Source organism: Zalophus californianus, chromosome 6 (genome assembly GCF_009762305.2).
Source record: "Zalophus californianus isolate mZalCal1 chromosome 6, mZalCal1.pri.v2, whole genome shotgun sequence".
In the NCBI taxonomy this organism is placed as follows: Eukaryota; Metazoa; Chordata; class Mammalia; order Carnivora; family Otariidae; genus Zalophus; species Zalophus californianus.
Genome location: NC_045600.1, coordinates 63,958,144 through 63,982,112, shown reverse-complemented (window position 1 = coordinate 63,982,112; position 23,969 = coordinate 63,958,144). Strand labels below are relative to the sequence as shown.

Genomic DNA, 23,969 nt, shown 5'->3' with positions numbered 1-23,969 from the left:
ATTCTTGCTCCCTTGGAGTTTTGCCTTCTGGGTGAGCATGGCACCAGGTCCCGGGAGGGTGATGTCTGTAGTTGGCGAGCGATCCCCAGGCGGAAAACTGGCTGCATACGTAGGAGTAGACATGAGAGCATGTCCCCGCGAACAAGCTAGGGCAAATATTTTTCTCCCTTGAATTCTTTAATGCTCAGAGACCGTAGGGGGATTTATCGAGAATCTTTCGGTGCCCGTGCGTTGTTGTGCAACGGCTAACACAATACCAGGTTCCTTTGCAGTATTGTGGTTTGCTCTCAGTTTCACCCAGAAACCGGAACAGAAGGAAAGGGAGAAAGCAGGGAAGGTTCGCAAACGACCGCGCTCAGGGTTGCACGGTCTGCAGCTTCTAAAGCGTGGAGGATGGGACGGAGGAGGAGAATACGTAGAAAGGGGAAAGCTGGGGAAAAATACTCACGCCAATGGGTAAAAGGGAAAAGGTGAGAAGGAATGGAGCAGGAGAGGGAACCAATGGGTGGGAGAGGCGGAGGAAGAAGGGGGAGGGGCAGAAGCCAATCGAGGAGCCCGGACGCGAGCGAGGACGCGGCCCCGCGCTTGCTCCCCTCCCTCCGGCTCGAGCGCTCGCGCCTTCCCAGGCTCCCCGGAGACGAGGGCAGGGGCGGGGCCCAGCCGGGTGCGCGGCGCGGGAGGAGTCGCGAGGTGAGGGCGGCGGGGGCGGGGAATTGTGGGGAGGGCGGTGCGGGTGCGCGTGCGCGCGTGCGCGCGCCCCGTCGAGGCTGCGCCGCCGCTCCGCCCCCGGTCGGGTGTGTGGCTGCGCGCGCGCGCGTGCGTTCCGGCGGTGCGCGCCGGGAGAGATGCTGAGGTAAAGTTCGGGAGAGAGGGAGAGAGATCCGTCAGCGCGAGGGAGCCCGAGTGGCCGCCATTACTGAGCCCGGCGCGGCGGCGGGCACAGGGGAAGGGGGGAGGGACGGGGCCGCCGCTGGTGGCGGGAGGGAGGGTGGGAGGGTGGGTTACCCGGCTGCGGGAGCTGTAGGGCTTAAGGTTTCGGGGCGTGTGTGTTGGGGAGGGCGGGCGGAGGTGGCTGAAGGGACGCGGCGCTTGGTGAGCGCGCCGGGGAAGAGAGGCGAGCAGAGAGTGGAGGAGGAGGCGGCGGCGGCGGGAGCGCTCCCCAGGAATGTCGCTGCCGCCGCCACCGCCGGCGCCGCTGCCGTTGAGGAGGAGACGGAGGAGACCGACGGTGTTAGGTAGGACCTTGTGATCCCCGCTCTTCTGGGCCTGCCCGCTCTCCCCCTCCCCGACCGGGACCCTCCCGCCACCGGCTGCCCCGCTCGGTAGCCGCCGCCGGTTGTAACCAGTTCAAGGCGCTGGGGCCCCGCAGCCACGGAGGGGAGCCTGGCGCCGCGCTCCGTCCGCGCAGGCCGAGCGGGGAGCGGCTGGCGCGGGGTGTATACGGTCGGCGTGAAGGGCAGGGAGGCCGGGGGAGGGGGCGCTTTCTCCACAGGTGACGCGGCCGGGGTCGGCGGAGGCCTGGTGGTGGCCGGGGATCGCGCCGGCCCCGCCAGGCGTCCGCTCTCGCCCGCCGCCCTCACTTGCCCTGCTCTCCGATGGTACGTGGGGAGGGAAGGTGGCGGTGTCTATTGGCTGGGTTGCTGCTGTTAACGAGTTCCACCTGGAAGGGGGAGGGGGGTGGGCGCATATTCGCGGAAACACAATCTTCGTTGCAAACTTAAGCGCCTTTCAGGGGGATCGGCCCTTTCACTTTTTCCCGATCTCCCCCACTCCCGCTTGGGTTCTCTTCAATTTCCCATCTGCTGCGAAAGCTCGGGGTAGGGTGTGAGAAGTTGCACTGCGCAACCAAAACCCGGAGTCTTATCGGTTGACTGCGGCTGGTTTGAGGCTTTGATACTGAGTTTTTGCGAGAATAACCTTTAGATTCTCCCTCTGTTCCTACTAAAGAAAAGTATCGGGGTGGGGGTGGGGTACCGCGCGGGAGCGCGCGCGCACTTATCCACACATAAATACTCCCTCACACCCTCCCTCTTCAGGGTTATTAGAAATGCGAGTGAGGTGGAGACTGTGGGTGTAGCTGGCGCCGAAAGGTGCTCGGAAGTAAAGGCAAACTATTAGGACGTTTGGTAAAATTCCGAGAAAGTTGTAGGGAGACGCTTACACTTTTGCCATATGATAGAAATCCAGTTTTGGCTCATGCTTAATAAATGGGAATTTTAAGTGTTTTAAACCTAGACCAAAATAGGCATACATATTGTGTGTACGCCCATTTTTAAGTTTAAATTCCTACCGAAAATTTGCTTTTTTTCCCCCTCTGTGATAGGAAACAATACCATTTTTTAAAATACTCAAGTGTAAAACGGTGGAATACGTCGTATTTACTGATCTTTGCCTTTGCTGCCTTCTACAGGTGTTGGGGAGGGGTGTGGAGGGGAGGGTTTTGCCGTCTTCATTTTAAACATCCAAAACCAATACTCAATTTCAAAGTGGGGGGGGTTATTTGCATTCAGTGCATTTGCATTCACTTCAGGAAGTATTTCTCAAAATCTCCATTTAAAATGGTTCTTTTAGCAAAAATTTGATCCAGATGCAACTGTTTGGAAAAATATTTGGTTAAGATGCGTTAGTAAAATGTGTTTTGGAGATGTTTTACTGTCAATTCCAGTTTATTTGACTTCAGTATGATAAAACCGTATTCTTAATGAGTAGTTTTAGATATACATATTGTATAGGTAACCTACTGGACAGTTTGCAGATTAAGGTTTTATTTCCATTTTAAATTGCTTTCTCACTTTTGGCCTTTTTATCTGTCCTTTTCAAATTGACTCTCGTTTCCCGTATCTGTGGTAGAGCAGAGGAAAAGAGTGTTAAGTATGGATCACCAAAAACTTGCATAGGTCTTAGAGCACTTTATGAATAAACATACATGATTGAAAAGCTGGGTATACCTGGGTATTTAACTCTCAAGAAAGGTGCTATTGGGCTGTTGATCTGATTGACTTAAAGTAGACTAGTTAGAAGGACACAGATGACTAGTTAACAATTGATTTGGTTGTCCTGTGCAGGCTACTTTTTTTTAACCCTCCTCAGCATGTGTTGTTATTTTACCATTCTTTGTGTACGTTCCTTACAAAGGCTTTGGGGAATGGGTGGGTTACACTTCACTATAAGGAAGAATTGTCACAGAAACCTGATTATCTTTGTCATTTTTAAGCACCCCACCCCATTTAAATTACTTTAGCAATTTAAAAAATGTATTGCAAAATTAGTATCTTAAATTCACATCTCCAAAATGCTTTGAAATCCCTCCACACACATACACTTTTTTTCTGTTTGAAAAGCATATTCAGTGCACTTACTCTTTTGGAGAAAATAATTATTTTGACTTTGAAAGTTAAGCTTTTTTTTAAAGGAATAAAATATTGTATTTCCTTTTTTAGAATTGAAGTTGTGGTTAGAAAACAGTTTTGTAACTCAGTTTTTTAATACTGAAGGAAAAGTTCTGTCTCAGAATTCTCCTAAACTTTTTTCAACATTAGCAGGCCTTAAGGTAAGTGTTACCTTATGGTAATGGCATAATAGAAATAGGTTACCTTATGAAATGGCATAATAGAAAATTTCTTGGTGGCTACAGAGTAAGTTTTAAACTAGTTTCTATACAAATTATTATAAAAACTCTGTAGAGCTGTAAGACCGCTGATTTTTTTCTTTGCACACCAAGAAGGTATGCAGGTAACATAATTTACTCAAGAAGTGTTGTATGGTGTTAGGTTTTAATAATATCTGTGTACCTAAAAAATGTTTGTAAAATACATTTCAAGTACACCAGGGGAGCTTGGTTTTCTATAATGAATGGTGAAGAAACCTTGATAAAGTGATCCATCATTTGGTGACTTGAGTAATCAAGCTCCTGTTTGTTTAAATGAAGGCTGTAGTTAATCATTTTTCTCAAACCAGGAACAACTATATTAGAAATTAAGAAAAATAGTTCAGTGCTAAGAATTTTTAAGTGTGAACTTTAATTTAATTGGTTTTAAAACTCTGTTGCTTCAACCACTTACGGATTTTTCCTGGATGGCTTGAGACTTCCTCTGACAACCCAGCAGCTCCTTTTTTGTTTGTTAAATGTGTTGTACTTAAATATAAGAATTCCTTTGAAAAAAGAAATCTGTGCATAAAGGAAACCTAAAGCCTCTGCTTTGTAATTCATTAATTCGTATTACCTTTATTTAGCATTTACTGTGTGCCTGGCTGTGGGGATACCAAGATAAATTAGAGATTGTGTAGCTTGAGCTTTAGTTGAAGAGGTAGTAACTAAAGGAGTGAATAAGTACATACAAGTACTAAAAAATGCAGAAAAATAACTATTTCTATCAGGTGCCCTTTGGGAATTATTTACAGAATAATCATTTGAATTTGGATGTATTAACTGCAAATAGGAGTTTGAATATAAGAGAGATGGTAATCAAGGTTGGTCTTTTTTTTCCACTGTATTTTGGAGGTTGACGGTCCACAATACCTTAGATTTGCAGTAAAAATAGATGTTAATATTTGGTCATGTCTTTGTGTTTGACTCCTTAGAACTATTACTTGGGAATAAGAGTTATGTATAACTTCATAATTTTAGGGTTAAAATATGATGTGTGTGTGTCACTTGGTTAGATTCTCAAGCTTTTTTCATCATGAAGAATTAATGGTAAAAGTAAATTTTCATTTTTCTAGCTTCATACTAGATTTAGCCTATTTTGTTTCTGAACAGTATTTTATTGAGCAGCTAGGGCACTGTGAATAATACAAGGAAATATAAAATATTACTCCCTTAGAAGAGCTTATAGCTTTGGTGGGGAAAGAGTTTGACAATTTAGGAATGGTTAGATGCCAGCTCAAGATAGAGTGGAAGAGCCATATAGAAGGCAGGACATATGATTTTTTAAAATCTGTGTAAAGGAATTTAGATAAAGGAGATAAGATTTAGAAGTTGGGGAAGATTGGGATGAGTAAGAAGAAAGACAAGTGAATGACACTGTGGACCAAAAGCACAGGGAAGTGAAGATAGATTGACTGGTGAGGGGAAAATATAAGGTAAAAATTTAAGAGCATCAGTTTGTACCTTTTGAGTGAAATTGAAAGATTTAGGGAAAAGTATTAACACAAGGTTAATAGAAGGAGTGTTGGTGAAATAAACAATTCTTGTGTTACTCTTTATCTTCTTTGCTGTATTTGGCATTACTAGCAACCTTGGAAAAACTTGTACATTGGTTCTGTTATAGTTTGTTAATTTTCTTCCTGTTGATCATGTATTCTTCCTGATCCAAAATTTTGTTTTCCATACTTACCTTTTCTTACCTTTTCAGAACCAAATAATAATTCTTTTTATTTACTTATTTTTATTTTGGTTGCTTAGAGAACTAGTGGAAAATTAACATTTCTATGATCTGGGGAATTGAAAGATCCAGATTTCTTCTTTATTAAGTAAGTATTCAGATGTTTCTTAAAAGAGTATTAAATGGTCTCTTAAATAATTTTAAGTTTATGATCTTGAAATTTAGGTTACTGATTTTGATGTTGCCTCATTTCATTTCTCTATTTTCATTTTTCTTTAGAAATACTGCCACCTGAAACTCAAGTGACACCACCATCTGTTGCTGAAACTGATTAGTTTTTCGTTAAGAAACATTGATTCATTTGTCTTTATTTCTTAAAATTAGCAGCCAGTCACCAAATTCTTTTTCTTGGATTGTTCTTTTCATTCTGTGGTAGTTCAGGTGCTGTTAAGTCTCCAGGATTTGTCCATCTTTCGGGCTTTGTGCCTCAGCAAATCTAATTTTGTATTCCATTTCTAGCTAATAATGATTTCTTACTGCTTATTATAAGGTCTAACTCCTGCTTGCCCTTGAAGACTTTCTATAGTCATACCTTATATCTTCAGAAATAAACAAAATAGTAAGTCTACTTTTCAGCATGGCAACTGTGCTCAACCATTCCACCCTAATCAAACACCTGGAACGACTTTTTGAAATTCAAATCCTTTCTTCTCACTGAAGCTTAATCTATTCCGGGGGTCTGCAGGTTATGGTCCTTGGACCAGATTAGCCTTCTGTCCTGTTTCTTTATAATGGCTTTTTAGATTTTGAAATGGTTGAGGATACAATTGAAAGAATAATATTTTGCAATATGTTAAAATTATATGAAATTCAAATTTGTGTTCATAAACACAACCATGGTCATTCATTAAGTATCGTGTATGGCTGTTTTTGTGCTGTGACGGCAGAGTTGAATAGTTACTAACATACTGTATGGGATGCAAAGCCTAAAATATTTACTGTTTGGCCATTTTACAGAAAAAGTTTTCCCAAACCCTGATCTATTCCAACTTGCACTGATCTTTCATGTTTTTGAATTCCTATTGCATTTATCAGTTCCATGGTATAGCACATTGCCTTTGTCTTCTCAGTTATGGTGCCATAAAGTTTCTTTAAAAATTTTGGAATTTATTTTGAGCCTTTTTTTTTTTTTCAATCTGTACCTTCTTTTTAGTCTATATGTGTTCCTGAGATTCTTATCCAACCTCTAATGTTCCCGTCATTAAGAAAATTGTTAAGCCTTACCTAATGTATTTTGTATAATGAAAATAATGATTTTCCTCTGTTACAGCATTATAATCTTGAATGTCAAATCATGACATTCCCCTCACTTCTCTGTTCTCCAGTGAAAAGACTTCAAGATTCTGGAAGGGGGGGTGAACATATTCATAGCGCTAGCTTAGTGGACTTCCCTATACTATACCTTTGTACCCTCAAAACCTCTGACATAAAGCTCAGATAGTAGCTAAGCAGAGTAAATACTTAGTGGGTTGTTTACATAGGTTGATATAAATGAAATGACCTTTGGTTCTTCTGTTTTCACCACAGAGTGAGGACATGGTCTAGAGAGTTGAGAATAACTTGGTACCAAGGCTTTGGACATAACATGTTAGAAGAAAGTGTTCATTAAATAATAGGGTAGTTATCTGTTTGGAAATAATTTAGGTCATTGGTTTTCAAATATTTTATGCAGTGAAACTTTTTTTCAAACAATAAATACTTGAAATATCAAAAGATAAAAATGAATAAAAGCAGAATTGTCTTTGTTGAGTAGGGCTTGGGGTGCTCCCAAAGTACTGCCTACTTGGACCCTCCTGGAAGTACTTCCATTGAGCCTTAAGGCTTAACTAATTTGTCTTGACAAGAAGACTTTTGGTCTTGAAAAAAAAACTGGACTTTTATATTAGAATATACTGCTGTACTAATAGTCTTTGGGCCCATAGCATTGTTGTAATTTTTGTTAATTTTGATTACAAATACGACTTCAAGATTACCTAGTGGTTTAGGATCTGAGTATGGAGATTGACCCATTTAGTCGTCAAATATTTGAGTACCCACTGTGTGTCAGGCACTGTTCAGGGTGTTGGTAATATGGTAAAACAAATAAACAACTACAACCAAAAAACAGAACAAAATCTCCATCCTAACATAGTTTAATCCTGAATCCTACCAAGATATGCTTCCAGGTTATTTAGTCACTATGTAAGTTGAAATTTTTAATAGATTCTCTTTTCATTCATTTGATTATAATTTTGTGTAAAGACCAGTTCATAGGAATGATGTCTTTAGCATTCCATTCAACCTTAAGATTATGTGCTTATGTGGTAGAAAACTTGGTCAAAGACAATATAATGGAATATAATTGACTTTTCTACAGGTGTTACATTGTTTTACTCAGTTACTTAGTTATCATGTATGTTAAAATGGCTTTCCTCTTCTAATTTTTCATAGCATTGATGAATTTGTTATTGAGAATGAACAGCATTCAGAAAAGTAATACTATATCAACATTGTACCATATTCATCTTTAGTAATTCAGTTGATACTTTCATTAAGCCAGTCTAGATTGCCTGAAACTGTGAAATATGTGAAATCTTCAGGCTTGGATCTATCTTTTCTCAAATATTTGTTTATATAAGGGATATTTTATTTGACTTAAAGAAGATGGAACGTAACTACAAAGATCCTTCTGTGTAACTAGGTCTTGAAAATGTAATTTCTTATAATTTGTGGTTCTAAAAACTGTTTCAAAAACAAAAACTAGATGGTTATTCTGGCTGAATATATTATAGATCATAGTCTTCATTCTGATGCTTAATTTTTGACTTTTTGGGACCTTGAAATACATGTACATTTCCTCCATTAATAGTTTTTTAAATTTATTTATTTTAGTGAGAGCATGAAGGGGGGTGGGCAGAAGGAGGAAGAGAGAATCTTAAGCATACTCTGTGCTGAGCGCAGAGCCTGACTTGGGGGCTTGATCTCAGTGACCTGAAGTCACTATCTGAGCTGAAACCAGTACGCTCAGCTGACTTGAGTCACCTGCACGCCCTTCCATTAATAGTTTCAGAAAATCTTTTAGATTAATATAGTACAGTGCTTATTTAGAAAACATGATGTGATTTCCTCTTTTTTTTTGGCCAAAGAACTAAGAACATTTTGATTTTAATATTTATTAAGATTCATGCATTTATTGAGTAGCTAGTATATAGGAAGCACTCATGGAGGCTTTTGAAATACATTGGTGAAATAAAGATTTGTGCCTTTGTGGATCTTTATTAAATATGGTCTGGGGTGGGGAGAAGGAAAGAGTTAATGACAAGTAATAAATAAGTTGTATAGTAACTTAGGAATTAAGAGGCAAGGAGGATTTTGGGGGTTATTAGGAAAAGTAAGTGTAAAGGCAGAGACATGCCGAGGAACAGTGTTCCTCAGTGTGACTGGAGCAGAATGAGAATGGGAGAATATATGAGAGTAGGTCAGAGAGCAAGATAGGGTTGGAGAAGATAGATGTTATAGTATCCCATAGAAAGGGTTTGACTTTGACTTTTACGAGCTCCTGGAAGGTTTTGGGCCTAAGAATGGGAAGCTCTGACTTAATGTTTAAAAGAAACTCTGGCTGCTCTGGTAGTAATAGACAGGGGAAGAGGAGCAGGAATGGAAGCAGGGAAACTAGTCTGGAAGCCTTTGGAATAATCTGGGGCCAGATATGATGGTGGATGCGGTCAGAATTAGAGCAATAAATGTAATGAGAAGTGATAAATTCTCCATATATTTTGAAGATGGGACCAACAGGAATTTCCTGACAAAGTATAATAACTTTATAGAATCTTAAAATTAATACCTTTTATTTATGAACGTAAGCTTTGTGAGAAGGTACAAATTTTGGTTTTAAGTCCAGAATTACTAAGAATTGATTCTTCCTAGATTCCCTGTAGAACTTGAAAAATTTTCTTGCAGAAAGTCACTTCATGTTACTAAAACTCCGTTAAAAGGAGCATGTTGTGTTTGAATGGCTTAGTCACATATCTTAGAAAACTCAGTCGTATAGATGTCCTTATTTTTAAGACAATTTTAGGGACCACGGAACAGAATATTGGGCAGATAGTTGCCCTCTCCCTCCAACTCTCATCAACTGTAGTTCTACTCAAATTATACATTGTTGTTAATTTCTGGGAAGGTACTTAATCTAAACATTTCCTTGAAGTGGTTGTAAGATAAACTTAAAGGTAGAATGAGAAACTGCATTGCTGGGGCACCTGGGTGGTTCAGTTGGTTGAGAGTCAGCCTTTGGCTCAGGTCGTGATCCCTGGGGTCCTGGGATTGAGCCCCATATCAGGCTCCCTGCTCGGTGGGAGTTGGCTTCTCCCTCTAGCCCTGTCTCCCCCACTCCTCTCTCTCTACCAAATAAATAAATAAAATCTTAAAAAGAAAAAAAAAACCACATTGCAAACTGTTGAAAAGCAGTACTACTGCTTAAGAAAATAAAGATTGGTTATCCAGAGACTCCTTTTAACTGGATAGCTTTGAATAGATCATTGCTACTTTTGTCATGGTTTCTTCAAGGGTAAAAATAGGAGAAAATGAGAACAAGTTACATAAAAGTAAAGTCACATCAAAAATCGGAAAGTTGTATGGATCAACATAATCAAATATTATCATTAAACAAATTTGAAAGGAATTTTCAAATAAATCGAATAGCCTGCATATAGATATTGGCCATTAGTTTACTACTAGGAGCACACACAAAAAAGAGGGGATTCTTTTTTTTTTATCAGTGCAGAAGGAAAACTAGCTTGGTTAGTTAATGGACAGTAATTTTGACCTGGATGTTGAGGGCCAGTGGATAATTCATGTATGTATAAACTGTCCAGGTGACTGAAATTAAATGCCCTGTTACAGCCAAACTCATGAAAGCTCTCTTTCTCCCATGAGGTGGTAATACCAGACTCACCCAAACAAATAGCAAAATGTTTTTGAGGACAGGTGATGACGGTTTTTTTCCTAGTCTGTTGGTTTCTCAAATTTTTTTAAACTCTGAAAACTTTTTTTTTTTTTAAATACTAAAGCTTTCGGAAAAAATTTTTAAAAGATCTTTGGAGTTAAGTAAACTTGTAAATCAGATAAAGCATGTAGTGCTTTGATGATCAAGTTGGAGGGAGAGAGCAACTATTTGTCCAGTGTTCTTTTTTACCACCTGTAGGTGAAAGAATTTTCCACCACCTTTTGAAAATCACTTTGTAGTGACTCATGACATAAGCTCTGGAGCTGATTTCAAAATAACCAGCAGGTAGCCTTCCTGAAAGAAGAACATGGATGTTCCTCAGTGTCTAATTGGTAGTTTATTGTGAATTTGGTGTGAAAACCATAAATGTCACACAGAGTTACCTCATTTTTAATTTAAAGTTTAATATTCATGATTCAGAACCTGCCACTATCAAATTTATTAGGATGTATGTTGAAACCTCAGTATTAAAATTTATCCTCAATATAATAATTTTATTTCTCATTAGATAAAAAGCCTTCCAGAAAGGGTAATAACTTCATGCCTCCACTCATCTTCATTTAATTTTAAGGCCCTTTTCTTTCTCTAACTTTTAAAATACATTTTATAATAAGAGTGTTTTCATTTCTGCTTATACCCTATAACTTAAAATATTCTGAGGTATATGCTGTAGGAGAGCAGGAATGTTTCTTTTAATGTGTTTGGAATAAGCATATATGAGAAATGAATAAAGAAGTGACTGTTAAGGCAAGGGATTAGGTCTGTAGTTGAGAATTTTCTGTAACACTCAGGTTCATAGGACTTTGTACTGTTAAGCTTTCTATTAACTTCGTGTCTCTTAAACTGGAAGGCAGGGGACAGTCTTATATGTCTTTGAATTGCTTTTAGTTTTCAGAATAGATTTGTGTTTAATAAAGAGCCATATGTAGTGCTAGTGTTTATACTGTTTAACATGAAAATTCCCCAGAGTAATCACTAGGTATGTTTTCTTTTGATGTACATCTTAAAGCTTATTGTCTGCAGTTTTCTGCTTTTCTAGTAAGGAAGGGTAGACCTTGTATTTTACTGTGTTTTCAGTTTTTTTCTTAATTGTAGAATCATTGTGCTGTTTTCATGAACTAATTTCGTTTTGCCTTTTTATCACTGTGTATGATTTTATTATCCAGTTCGTTCACTTTGTTTTCTTATCAGTAAATACAAATATTCTTCCATGCAGTTTAGGTAAAGAAAGTTAAACATGGTGCTAGGTGCAATTACCCAATTTAACCAGATTAAGATTTTTTAGAAGTTCTACTAATGAAAAAGAGTTAATAGGATTGGATGGGACTGCCCTAATTTCTTTTACTTCTGATTATTGTGTATATTGCTGCCAGATAAATATTTTTAAGTCACAAGTCTGATCACGTCATTTTTTACAAAAAAAAGTCGTGACAGCGGGGCACTTGGGTGGCTCAGATGGTTAAGTGTCTGCCTTCAGCTCCTGTCATGATCTCCAGGTCCTGGGATCGAGCCCCACATCCAGCTCTCAGTTCAGCCGGGAGCCTGCTTCTCCCTCTCCTTCTGCCTCTCCCCCTGTTTGTGCTTCCTCTGTCTCTATCTCAAATGAATAAAATCTTAAAAAAAAAATCTTTTGACAGCTTCACTGGTTCTAAGAATCAAACTAATACAGAACTCTAATACTTGTTAAACTCTTTTTGTTTGCTAGGCACCTAACATTTAAAAAGGTGATTCAGTTCTTAAATTTGTATAGATAAGCAGCCCCATTTTATAGATGGGGAAACCATGACACAAGTGGTTTAAATTTTACTGTTGTCAAAAACTCATAAATAATAGATTTGAGATCAGTTCTTTTTATTCATGGTTTTCTACTTGTGTTGCTCCTTCAACATAGGATTATTTTGTTGTGAAAGTGAATCTAATAAATGCTTTGTTTGAATATCATATGGCAGGTATTACTAATATTTGTAGTTGATGCTAATAGAATACACTTCAGAAATACAAAAGTAAATCTGAAATTTTAATTTTTAATATTTTACCAGAAATAATAGTCATAATTTTAAATTATAATAGTTTTTTTAATCATTAGTTGTTAGTATAGTAAATGGATAGTATAATTTGAATAGGTGTTTACTTGCAATTGAGGTCAGTGTAGAAGCCAGGTATTTGGGGGCAAATGATGCTTCCTTTCTTACATCTTTATTTTTTTTTTCTATGTTCTTTATTTTGTCTGGATTGAAGATAATTTTCACATATGTTGATGTACACGACTGGATATTTTCCCTGTCTTGTGAAACTTCGACGTGGTAGAAATGATGAATTACTTTTAATTCAACCTCAAAAGAGTGTGAAGAATCTACAAATAAAAACTTCTATAAAAGACTGATTCATTGCTTCCATGTAAATAACCTAAATTAAATTACATGCAACTCTTCAAGGTTATTTCATGTTGCTGGTATATCAAATAATTCTAAAAGATTGTCTCAAATATACAATCTCAAAATTCTTTAGCTTGGTGCTACTCAAAATGTGGTCCATGAGCTTTTTGTAATTATTCTTTGAGAGGAAATGAATATAGAAATCAAGGACATTTAGAAATAATTGGACAGTAATTTTATGTCTCTTGAATCTAATTGGGGTTTAGATTTTTTAAAAAAAATTTCATTTATTGGGTCTTGCAAATTTGGACTTGCAGATATGAAATAAAAATTGATCCTCCACCTTGATAGTTTGAGAAACATTGGTCTAGTTAAATAGTCTCAGTATTTGTATTAACTGTCCATTTCTGTTTTCCTGTTAAAGTATATGAATATTTTAAATTTGTTTTGGGGCATAAAATGTGATAGATTTCACAGGAGCGTGTTGAAACTTTATGAAAAATTTTATTTAATTGTAAAATCTTCCTAAATTTATATGAGATTCCATTTTAGGGAACAAGCTTTAAGGAACAGTGTAATAGAAAGGTTGTTTTTGAAAGTTGTGAGGGAGTTGTTACGGCAACTAGTACATTTGATTATCACCAACATAGTCTAGTCACAGAAGGCAGGAAAATTGAGGGAGGGGGAAAGACTAGTTTTTTCTTCAGACTTTTCTTCAGACTTTCTTCAGGGAAGGAGTAGAGACAAAATGTACATTTGGTTAGTTGGGGCTTATTTTAAATTTTTTGAGACATTACCTTAAATTATGTGGGTAGTTATTTTAATTGTTAGATTTGTTTAAATTTTGAAGTCATCTTGTGTTTATAACAGTAAATCATGAACAGTCTTTATGGTGGTTTCCTAAAATACATGTAATATTTGTTGTTAATGTCCATAGTTCTTTGTTATGAATATCTTTAGTGTAGTGTAAAGTGTAATTCATGATTAAGTTTTGTCCTTTTTTCTCCTCTTTCTAGGAAGATGATCCATATGATCTTGAAGACCTTTCTGCACAGAAATGAGGGAAATACAAAGAACCAAATATAGTTCTGAACTTTGGGATCTGTATTTTGAGATGATTTTATTTTCAGAATGAGAAGTATATCTGGCTTTCTTTATGAATGTAGAGACATGAGAAGAGAGTTATGATGGCAAAAAACAAAGAGCCTCGCCCCCCATCCTATACTATCAGTGTAGTTGGACTCTCTGGGACTGAAAAAGACAAAGGTAACTGTGGAGTTGGAAAGTCTTGTTTGTGCAATAGATTTGTACGCTCAAAAGCAGATGAATATTACCCAGAGCATACTTCTGTGCTTAGCACCATTGACTTTGGAGGACGAGTAGTAAACAATGATCACTTTTTGTACTGGGGTGACATAACACAAAATGGCGAAGATGGAGTAGAATGCAAAATTCATGTCATTGAACAAACAGAGTTCATTGATGACCAGACTTTCTTGCCTCATCGGAGTACGAATTTGCAACCATATATAAAACGTGCAGCTGCCTCTAAATTGCAGTCAGCAGAAAAACTAATGTACATTTGCACTGATCAGCTGGGCTTGGAGCAAGACTTTGAACAGAAGCAAATGCCTGAAGGGAAGCTCAATGTAGACGGATTTTTACTGTGCATTGATGTGAGTCAGGGATGCAATAGGAAGTTTGATGATCAACTTAAATTTGTGAATAATCTTTTTGTCCAACTATCAAAATCAAAAAAACCTGTAATAATAGCAGCAACTAAATGTGATGAATGCGTGGATCATTATCTTAGAGAAGTTCAGGCATTTGCTTCAAACAAAAAGAACCTTCTCGTAGTGGAAACATCAGCACGATTTAATGTCAACATTGAGACATGTTTCACTGCACTGGTACAAATGTTGGATAAAACTCGTGGCAAGCCTAAAATTATTCCCTATCTGGATGCTTATAAAACACAGCGACAACTTGTTGTCACAGCAACAGATAAGTTTGAAAAACTTGTGCAGACTGTGAGAGATTATCATGCAACTTGGAAAACTGTTAGTAATAAATTAAAAAATCATCCTGATTATGAAGAATACATCAACTTAGAGGGAACAAGAAAGGCCAGAAATACATTTTCAAAACATATAGAACAACTTAAACAGGAACATATAAGAAAAAGGAGAGAAGAATATATAAATACTTTACCAAGAGCTTTTAACACTCTTTTGCCAAACCTAGAAGAGATTGAACATTTGAATTGGTCAGAAGCTTTGAAGTTAATGGAAAAGAGAGCAGATTTTCAGTTATGTTTTGTGGTGCTAGAAAAAACACCTTGGGATGAAACTGACCATATAGATAAAATTAATGATAGACGAATCCCATTTGACCTCCTGAGCACTTTAGAAGCTGAAAAAGTTTATCAGAACCATGTACAACATCTAATATCAGAGAAGAGAAGGGTAGAAATGAAGGAAAAATTCAAAAAGACTTTGGAAAAAATTCAGTTCATTTCACCTGGGCAGCCGTGGGAAGAAGTTATGTGCTTTGTTATGGAGGATGAAGCCTTCAAATATATCACTGAGGCTGATAGCAAAGAGGTGTATGGTAGGCATCAGCGAGAAATTGTTGAAAAAGCCAAAGAAGAGTTTCAGGAAATGCTTTTTGAGCACTCTGAACTTTTTTATGATTTAGATCTTAATGCAACACCTAGTTCAGATAAAATGAGTGAAATTCATACAGTTTTGAGTGAAGAACCTAGATATAAAGCTTTACAGAAACTTGCACCTGATAGGGAATCTCTTCTACTTAAGCACATAGGGTTTGTTTATCATCCCACTAAAGAAACCTGTCTTAGTGGCCAAAATTGTACAGACATTAAAGTGGAGCAGTTACTTGCTAGTAGTCTTTTGCAGTTGGATCATGGCCGCTTACGGTTGTATCATGATAGTACCAGTATAGATAAAGTTAACCTTTTCATTTTAGGGAAGGATGGCCTTGCTCAAGAACTAGCAAATGAGATAAGAACACAATCCACTGATGATGAGTATGCCTTAGATGGAAAAATTTATGAACTTGATCTTCGGCCAGTTGATGCCAAGTCGCCTTACTTCTTAAGTCAATTGTGGACTGCCGCCTTTAAACCACATGGGTGCTTCTGTGTATTTAATTCCATTGAGTCATTGAATTTTATTGGGGAATTTATTGGAAAAATAAGAACTGAAGCTTCTCAGATCAGAAAAGATAAGTACATGGCTAATCTTCCATTTACTTTAATTCTGGCTAATCAGAGAGATTCTATGAGTAAGAATCTACCAATTCTCAGGCACCAAGGGCAACAGTTGGCAAACAAGTTACAATGCCCTTTTGTAGATGTACCTCCTGGTACATATCCTCGTAAATTTAATGAAACCCAAATAAAGCAAGCTCTCAGAGGAGTATTAGAATCAGTTAAGCATAATTTAGATGTGGTGAGTCCAGTTCCCATCAGTAAGGATGTATCAGAAGCTGACCTGAGAATTGTCATGTGTGCCATGTGTGGTGATCCCTTTAGTGTGGATCTTATTCTTTCACCCTTCCTTGATTCTCATTCTTGTAGTGCTGCTCAAGCTGGACAGAATAATTCCCTAATGCTTGATAAAATCATTGGTGAAAAAAGGAGGCGAATACAGATCACAATATTATCATACCATTCTTCAATTGGAGTAAGGAAAGATGAGCTGGTTCATGGGTATATATTAGTTTATTCTGCCAAACGGAAAGCATCAATGGGAATGCTTCGAGCATTTCTATCAGAAGTTCAGGACACCATTCCTGTACAGCTGGTGGCAGTTACTGACAGCCAAGCAGATTTTTTTGAAAATGAGGCTATCAAGGAATTAATGACTGAAGGAGAACACATTGCAACTGAGATCACTGCTAAATTTACAGCCCTGTATTCTTTATCTCAGTATCATCGGCAAACTGAGGTCTTTACACTGTTTTTCAGTGATGTTCTAGAGAAAAAAAATATGATAGAAAATTCCTATTTATCTGATAATACAAGGGAATCAGCCCATCAAAGTGAGGATGTTTTTCTACCATCTCCCAGAGACTGTTTTCCATATAACAACTACCCTGATTCAGATGATGATACAGAAGCACCGCCTCCTTATAGCCCGATTGGAGATGATGTACAGTTGCTTCCAACACCTAGTGACCGTTCTAGATATAGATTAGATTTAGAAGGAAATGAATATCCTATTCATAGCACCCCAAACTGTCATGACCATGAACGCAACCATAAAGTGCCTCCACCTATTAAACCTAAACCAGTTGTACCTAAGACAAATGTGAAAAAACTGGATCCAAACCTTGTAAAAACAATTGAAGCTGGTATTGGTAAAAATCCAAGAAAACAGACTTCCCGGGTGCCTTTGGCACATCCTGAAGATATGGATCCTTCAGATAACTATGCGGAACCCATTGACACAATTTTCAAACAGAAGGGCTATTCTGAAGAGGTATATGTTGTCCCAGATGATAGTCAGACTCGCATTATTAAAATTCGAAACTCATTTGTAAATAACACCCAAGGAGATGAAGAAAATGGATTTTCTGATAGAATGTCGAAAAGTCATGGGGAAAGGAGGCCTTCAAAATACAAATATAAATCTAAAACCCTGTTTAGTAAAGCCAAGTCATACTATAGAAGAACACATTCAGATGCAAGTGATGATGAGGCTTTTACCACGTCTAAAACAAAAAGAAAAGGAAGACATCGTGGAAGTGAAGAAGATCCACTTCTTTCTCCTGTTGAAACTTGGAAAGGTGGTATTGATAATCCTGCAATCACTTCAGACCAGGAGTTAGATGATAAGAAAATGAAGAAGAAAACCCATAAAGTAAAAGAAGATAAAAAGGTAAGTGATGTTTATAAAGATGTTTGTTTTTGCCTTTTAAAATACGTATTTTTTTAAGATAATGAATTTGACATCATTGAGAACTTAGGATACCTTTGTCATTCATTAAATGTAATTAGCAACTCTTTAATTTTCTGAATATTTTGTGAGGGTGAATTATTTTCATCACTTTTTAAATTGCCTTTTTGCTTGTGCCTTATTTAGTGTAGAAGTTTGAATTCATATTCTTCAGTATAATCATTCTAGGTGAATGCTTATTTTCCTAATAGAAACCCAGATATAGAGTGATTTTGCTCTTTTTTGTTTGTAAGCATCCGTTTATCTTTTTGCCTTCTTTGACCTGTCAGTTTTGCAAAATTAATTTGATATACCTGTCTCATTCAAGGATATTAACAATATAGTCAAACTAATAATTTGTAATATTGGAAATTTACTAATAGTTCTAGGAATCTCTTGTGGATGGTGGTGTTTTGCCTAAAGACATGTAGAAAAGTTTCTGAAGTTTGAGTTGTAGCATTCTGACTAAATAGCAATATCTGTTTTCAGTAGATAGTAATTTACCTGATGGTATTAAGCACTAAAAACTTAAATATGTATGCCAAGTTGTGTTTAATAATTTTCATTAGATCTTTATCACAGTGGTACTTTAGCACCTTCACTTCTCGTACTCTGACTTGAGTGTGCGCAAACTTTGTTCCAGATTTTTATGGTTTTAAGATGGCTTTCAGCAGACTTTTATTCTCCATATTGATAGTTTCTTTGTCAGTTATGTTTGTAGTCTTAATACATATTTACTACAGGTACTCTCAACACACATGCTGCTAGCTAAATATCTTTGGCATCTTTCATACTCAACGTATTATCGCTAGTCCTCCCTACACGTTTTATCACTGCCAAAAAATTTTCAGCATTTTTTCTCAGTTTGCTTGTGTTAATACTACTTAATGCTTATTAACAAAGATAAAGCATTGACAGTCATTCCATTTTAAATTGCTTTTGTGTATGTTTTACTTTTCCATTTTTGATTATAAGTCTGCTTAATTGTTTTGGTAACTTTTTGTTAAAATTTCAACTTAGAGAATAGTTGGAGGAAGAGTAAAAGGAGCTTTTGTATACCCTTTACTGAGATTTACCAGCTCTTTACATTTTGACCTTCTTGATCTATTTGGTGTGGGTATTTATTGGGGTTTATTCATTTTGGGCCCTGTGAGATTAAGTTGGAGATGTTGGACTCTTTTTACTGTTAAATACTTTATTTCCTAAGAATAAGAACATTATCTGAAATAGCAACAGTACAGGTACCAAAATCAGGAAATTTGATGATACGATATTATTATTTAATATACAATCTGTGATCAAAATCAGATTTTGAACATGTTGAACATCCTTCTCATTAGTTTTCTTTGTATCTTTTCCCATTTTTTCCTAATTTTTATTTAGTTTGGACAATAGTGTGTGCATATTTTTTATTTTTTCACTTAGTTGTCTTTTTCCATATTGCTCCATAGTATTTTGATTATACTTTTTAGTCATTACATTTTCCATTTAGCAAGTTGTATTAAAACTGGGTGGTTAGGCTTCCAGGTTTTAAATTTTGCTATCATTTTTTTATTGCAGTGGCCAATTTGTGTAAAAGTTTGTTCCTTTTCAGTCATTTCTTTAGGATAAATGTATAGCAATAGAATCACTGGATTGAAGACATGAGTATTCCGATGACTTGGTATTTATTACTTTCCTTCTTTTAGTGTTAATTTCTTAACTAAGAGCACTGTGCAGGAAAGGAATAAGCCAAATTTGTATTTCTATTCTGAAATTTTAGCACAGCCTCTGATTCCGGTTTATTAATAATGTTCCTTGAATTGAACTAAATTTTCTCATACCTGATTTGTCTTATGCAGTCACTTAACTATGCACATGGTTCCTGACTTAGGATTTTTCAACTTTATGATGGTGCAAAAGCAATAACACATTCAGTAGAAACCATACTTAGAATTTTGAATTTTTATCTTTTCCTGGGCTAGGGAGATGTAGTATAATACTCTCTTGTGATGCAGGGCAATGGTGGTAAGCTGTAGCCCCAGTCATCCAGATGATCACAAGGGTAAACAACCATTTTGTTTTTCACTTTCAGTACAGTATTCAGTAAATTATAAGATACTCAATACTTGATTAATAGCATAGGCTCGTGTTAGATGATTTTGTGCACGTGTAGGCTAATGTGTTTTGAGCGCATTTAAGGTAGGCTAGGCTAAAGTGTGATCAGAATGTTAGGTGTATTAAGTGCTTTTTTTATTTAATATTTTCAATTTACAATGGGTTTATTGGGATGTAACCCTGTCATAAGCTCAGGAAGGTAAGTATTTTATTGATTCTAAAATTCAGCAGGTGTTTTTTGCTTTTTTTTTTTTTATTTTATAGCTCCTAAATCTGGATATGTCTAGTAATTGATGACATATCTTAACACGTGATTTTATTCTTTCCTTTTTTTAGAGGTACATAAAGTAATGGTGGTATTTACAATCACCTCATCTTAAAGTTATTGACAAAACAATTTGTCTTTAATTTTTATTACTATTCCACAGAGAAAAATGGGCCTAGATTCTCTTCCTCCACACTTGGAAATGGTTCATATATTTGATTCCACTCAATCTTTTGTTTAAATGTACCTCTTTTCATTTGGTGTCCATCTTTTCCTCACTTCTATCGAAGTGGTGAGTCGGCTTTGAATTGTATTTATAATCTTTCAGTTGCCTTAACTCAGTAGTTTCAGTTGTCTTTTAGAGCTATTTTAGAATTTCCTTGCACTTCTGTATAACATTGCTTTAATTTTTAGATTCATGTATTATATTTGAATTTTAAGAAAATTAGAGAAATTGTATTTTAGAAGCTTTTACATCTGTAATTTTTAAATCGGGTGTCACTTAAGTGTTTGGTTTCTGTACCTGTGGTCTTAAAAAGACATAGGTTACAGTGAAATTTCATAGATACTTACAGTGAAATTTCATAGATACAGTTTTGTGTCACAGTTATATTTTATGGCTTTGTATATATATGTACAGTGAAATGCTTTAGCTCATTCCAAGACTAACTTTATTATTTTAAGTTTTATTTTATTTAAATTAAATTTTTACTTAAATTCATTTAATTTAACATATAGTGTATTATTAGTTTCACAGGTAGAGTTCATTGATTCATCAGTTGTATATAACACCCAGTGCTCATTACATCATGTGCCCTCCTTAATTCCCATCACCCAGTTACCCCATCCCCCCACCCCACCCCTCCAGCAACCCTCAGTTTGTTTCTGTGGTTAAGAGTCTCTTATGGTTTGTCTCCCTCACTGATTTTTGTCTTGTTTTATTTTTATTATATCAGTTACCCATGGTAGTTTTTCTTTTTCTTTTTTTTTTTTTTTTAAAGATTTTATTCATTTGACAGAGACATAGCGAGAGAGGGAACACAAGCAGGGGGAGTGGGAGAGAGAGAAGCAGGCTTCCCGCAGAGCGGGGAGCCCGATGCGGGGCTCGATTCCAGGACACTGGGATCATGACCTGAGCCAAAGGCAGACGCTTAACGACTGAGCCACCCAGGCGCCTCCACCCATGGTAGTTTTTCTTAAGCATTACAGAAAGGCTGGAGCACTTTAGTGCAGCTTAGTTTGCCTAAAACTTATTTTCATTGTGTCATCTGGACTTAAGTAATTGTCATCTCGTGTTTCAGTTCAGTAAGCATTCATTAAAAACCTGCTAAACACTTAAAAGTCTGTACATAAAGCTGTTGAAGGATATGAAAAGTTGAAGACATGCATTCCTTAAAGAGCTTAAATGGTAGTTTGAGAGATCATACCTTGTGCTTGGGGCAGTGTTAAGAAAGTACTACTAGATCAATTTAAGGAAGCATAGTGTAATTGTTAAGACACATGGTCTAGAGCTAGACTTCTAGGATTTGAATTGAGGCTCTGCCAGTTACTAAGTGTTAAGTGCATAACCTCTCTGCACTTCCAACTAGGAAGATAGAGATAATCATACTTCTTAGGACTTCTTTGAGAAATCAGTTCATATTTATTTACAGCAGTGCTTGACACATTGGTAAGTTTGTTAAATAAAAAAGTATATACACTTGTGCAATAGTATTGTTTACATACGAATATTAAAAGACTTTAGACAGATTGCCATAGAGTCTGTAGAGTTAATTTCACAAAACTTCATGAAGAGAAATGTGTAAATCACCACTTTTGGATATTTTAATTGGCTTTGAAGAAGGAGAAAAGATATTTTAGGTCGGGAGAATCATTTGTACAGGGGCATAAAATTGTGACTAAAGTAAGGTGAGAGATGATACGAAACTGCCCTTATTTGGGTATTGAGAAATAGCATTGCATTTATAAAAATCTACTAAACTGAAGAGCTATTTTAAATACAAAAGCAGTTAAGCAAGGCCAGAGGAGCAAGGAAAGTTGTGTTGGACTTCAGGTTGAAGGTAGGGAAGAGATTGGTATCACATTGTCTAGGTGGGAAGCTGATGTACATACACAGGGGTTTTTTTTTTTTTTAATTTTTTTTAAGTGGGCTCCATGCTGAAAACCAAGCTCAGTGTGAGGCTTGAACTCACAACCCTGAGATCAAGACCTGAGCTGAGATCAAGAGTTGGACACTTAACTGACTGAGCCACCCAGGCACCCCCAGTTTATTTTTATTTATTTAAGAATTTATTTTAAAGTAATCTCTATACTATACCCAGTGTGAAGCTCGAACTTAGAACCCCAAAATCAAGAGTCACATGTTCTACCAACCGAGCCAGGTACCCCTACATATTCAGTTTTAAAGTTATAGGGGTACAGGGACCAAATGAGAAATCAGTAAAGCTATAGGTTGATTCTTTACGAAGACTAGAAAAATAGATAAATATCTTGCAAGATTGATCAGAAAAAAAAACATAAATACTGAGAATGAAAAAAGGAACATAATTACAGATCAGATTAAAAAGAATAGAATACTGTCAACAATTTAATGTCAAGACATTAGAAAGTATAAACAAAATTAACTCCTAAAAATATGTAATTTACCTAGACAAGAAAGCTTTGAATAATCTTGTAACTATTAAATAGGTTGCAGTAGTTTTGTCTTGCACAAAAATACCATGCCCAGATCATTTTCCAGAAGACTTTTCAAGGAACAGGTCATTTCAGTTCTACAAACTGTTTCAGCAAACAGAAGGCAGGAGAATACATTCTTTAATTCATTCTCTGAAGTCCTCTAGTCTTAATTTCAGAACCAGACAAGGATGGTATAAGAAAGGAAAATTATAGTCCTGTTTTACTTAGAAGTGTATATGGAAGAATCCTAAATAAAATACAGATCCACAGACTGTTGACTGCAATTTTGAAATCCAACAACTTACAGAAAGCAAGTTGTTTTTGTTTTAACTTTGCAGCATAATCTGATTTGACCTGTTCTTGATGGCAGAATATGATTTGAGGCTATTTTTAATCATTATCTTATATAGAGTAAATATCTGTACAGTTCACTGCAAAAATATTAGTGTATTTAAATACAGGGTACTGACCCACAATTTAATGGGGTTACCTAATTGACATTTTTTATACTGTACGTTATGACTAATATCTAAAAATTTCCAAATTCTAAAACCTGTTTTCCTCAAGGGATTTAGGTAAGGGATTTTGGCCATGTAATAGCAAAAAACTTGCAACAACAATATATGAAAGGCACTTTATAATATAACAGATTAATAGAAAACTATGTTGTGAACAGATGAGAACCTTAACTTGAAAAAAGGTATCTACAAATAAACAAGTGAAATCTGCAACAAATATCCTAAGTGGGGAAATGGATTCCTTTTTCAACCTGGAACGAGATAATGTACACACTGTCACCACTTTATTCAGTATTATGTGGAGATCCTACTCAAAGCAATAAGATAGGAAAAAATTAAAAGCATGAATATTGGAATAGAGGAAACAAAATTGGCCAATGTGATAGTTTATGTAAAAGCTGGAAAGGATCTACAAATAAATTATTAGTAGATAGAAGAGTTAGCAAAATAGCTTGATATATAACAGTAACCAAAAGTCAATTGCATGTCTATATATCAGCAATAAACTAGTAAAAATAGAGAAGGTATCACTTGAAAAAGCATGGTAAATTATCCAGTTCCTGGGGTATTTTAACATGTGCAAACCACTATGTAGAAGGGTAATAAAAGTATTGAAAGACAGTGGAAAAAGATCTGAATAAATGGGGAACTCTAGTGCCTTCCTATCCATGAATATAGTGTGTGATGTAGAAGTCACTGCTCTTCAGAC

The 23,969-nt window shown here is 36.7% G+C and overlaps 1 protein-coding gene across 7 annotated transcripts in view; it reads left to right on the top strand.

Moving 5' to 3' along the window:
• ARHGAP5 (Rho GTPase activating protein 5) overlaps nucleotides 1-23,969 on the top strand; it is a 105,279-nt gene that overhangs the window by 29,867 nt on the left and 51,443 nt on the right. For 5 of the 7 annotated variants that reach the window (XR_003515567.2, XM_027568975.2, XM_027568972.2 and 2 more), the window contains exons 1-2: nucleotides 1,101-1,235; nucleotides 13,760-17,647. Coding sequence is in view for 6 of the 7 variants with exons in the window: in XM_027568975.2 (XP_027424776.1) it covers nucleotides 13,928-17,647 (3,720 nt within the window). In the remaining variant the exon portion in view is untranslated. Of the gene's footprint in view, nucleotides 1-715; nucleotides 854-1,100; nucleotides 1,236-13,759; nucleotides 17,648-23,969 lie in introns of those variants that run through there. The other 2 variants (XM_027568973.2, XM_027568974.2) reach the window with 2 other exon arrangements.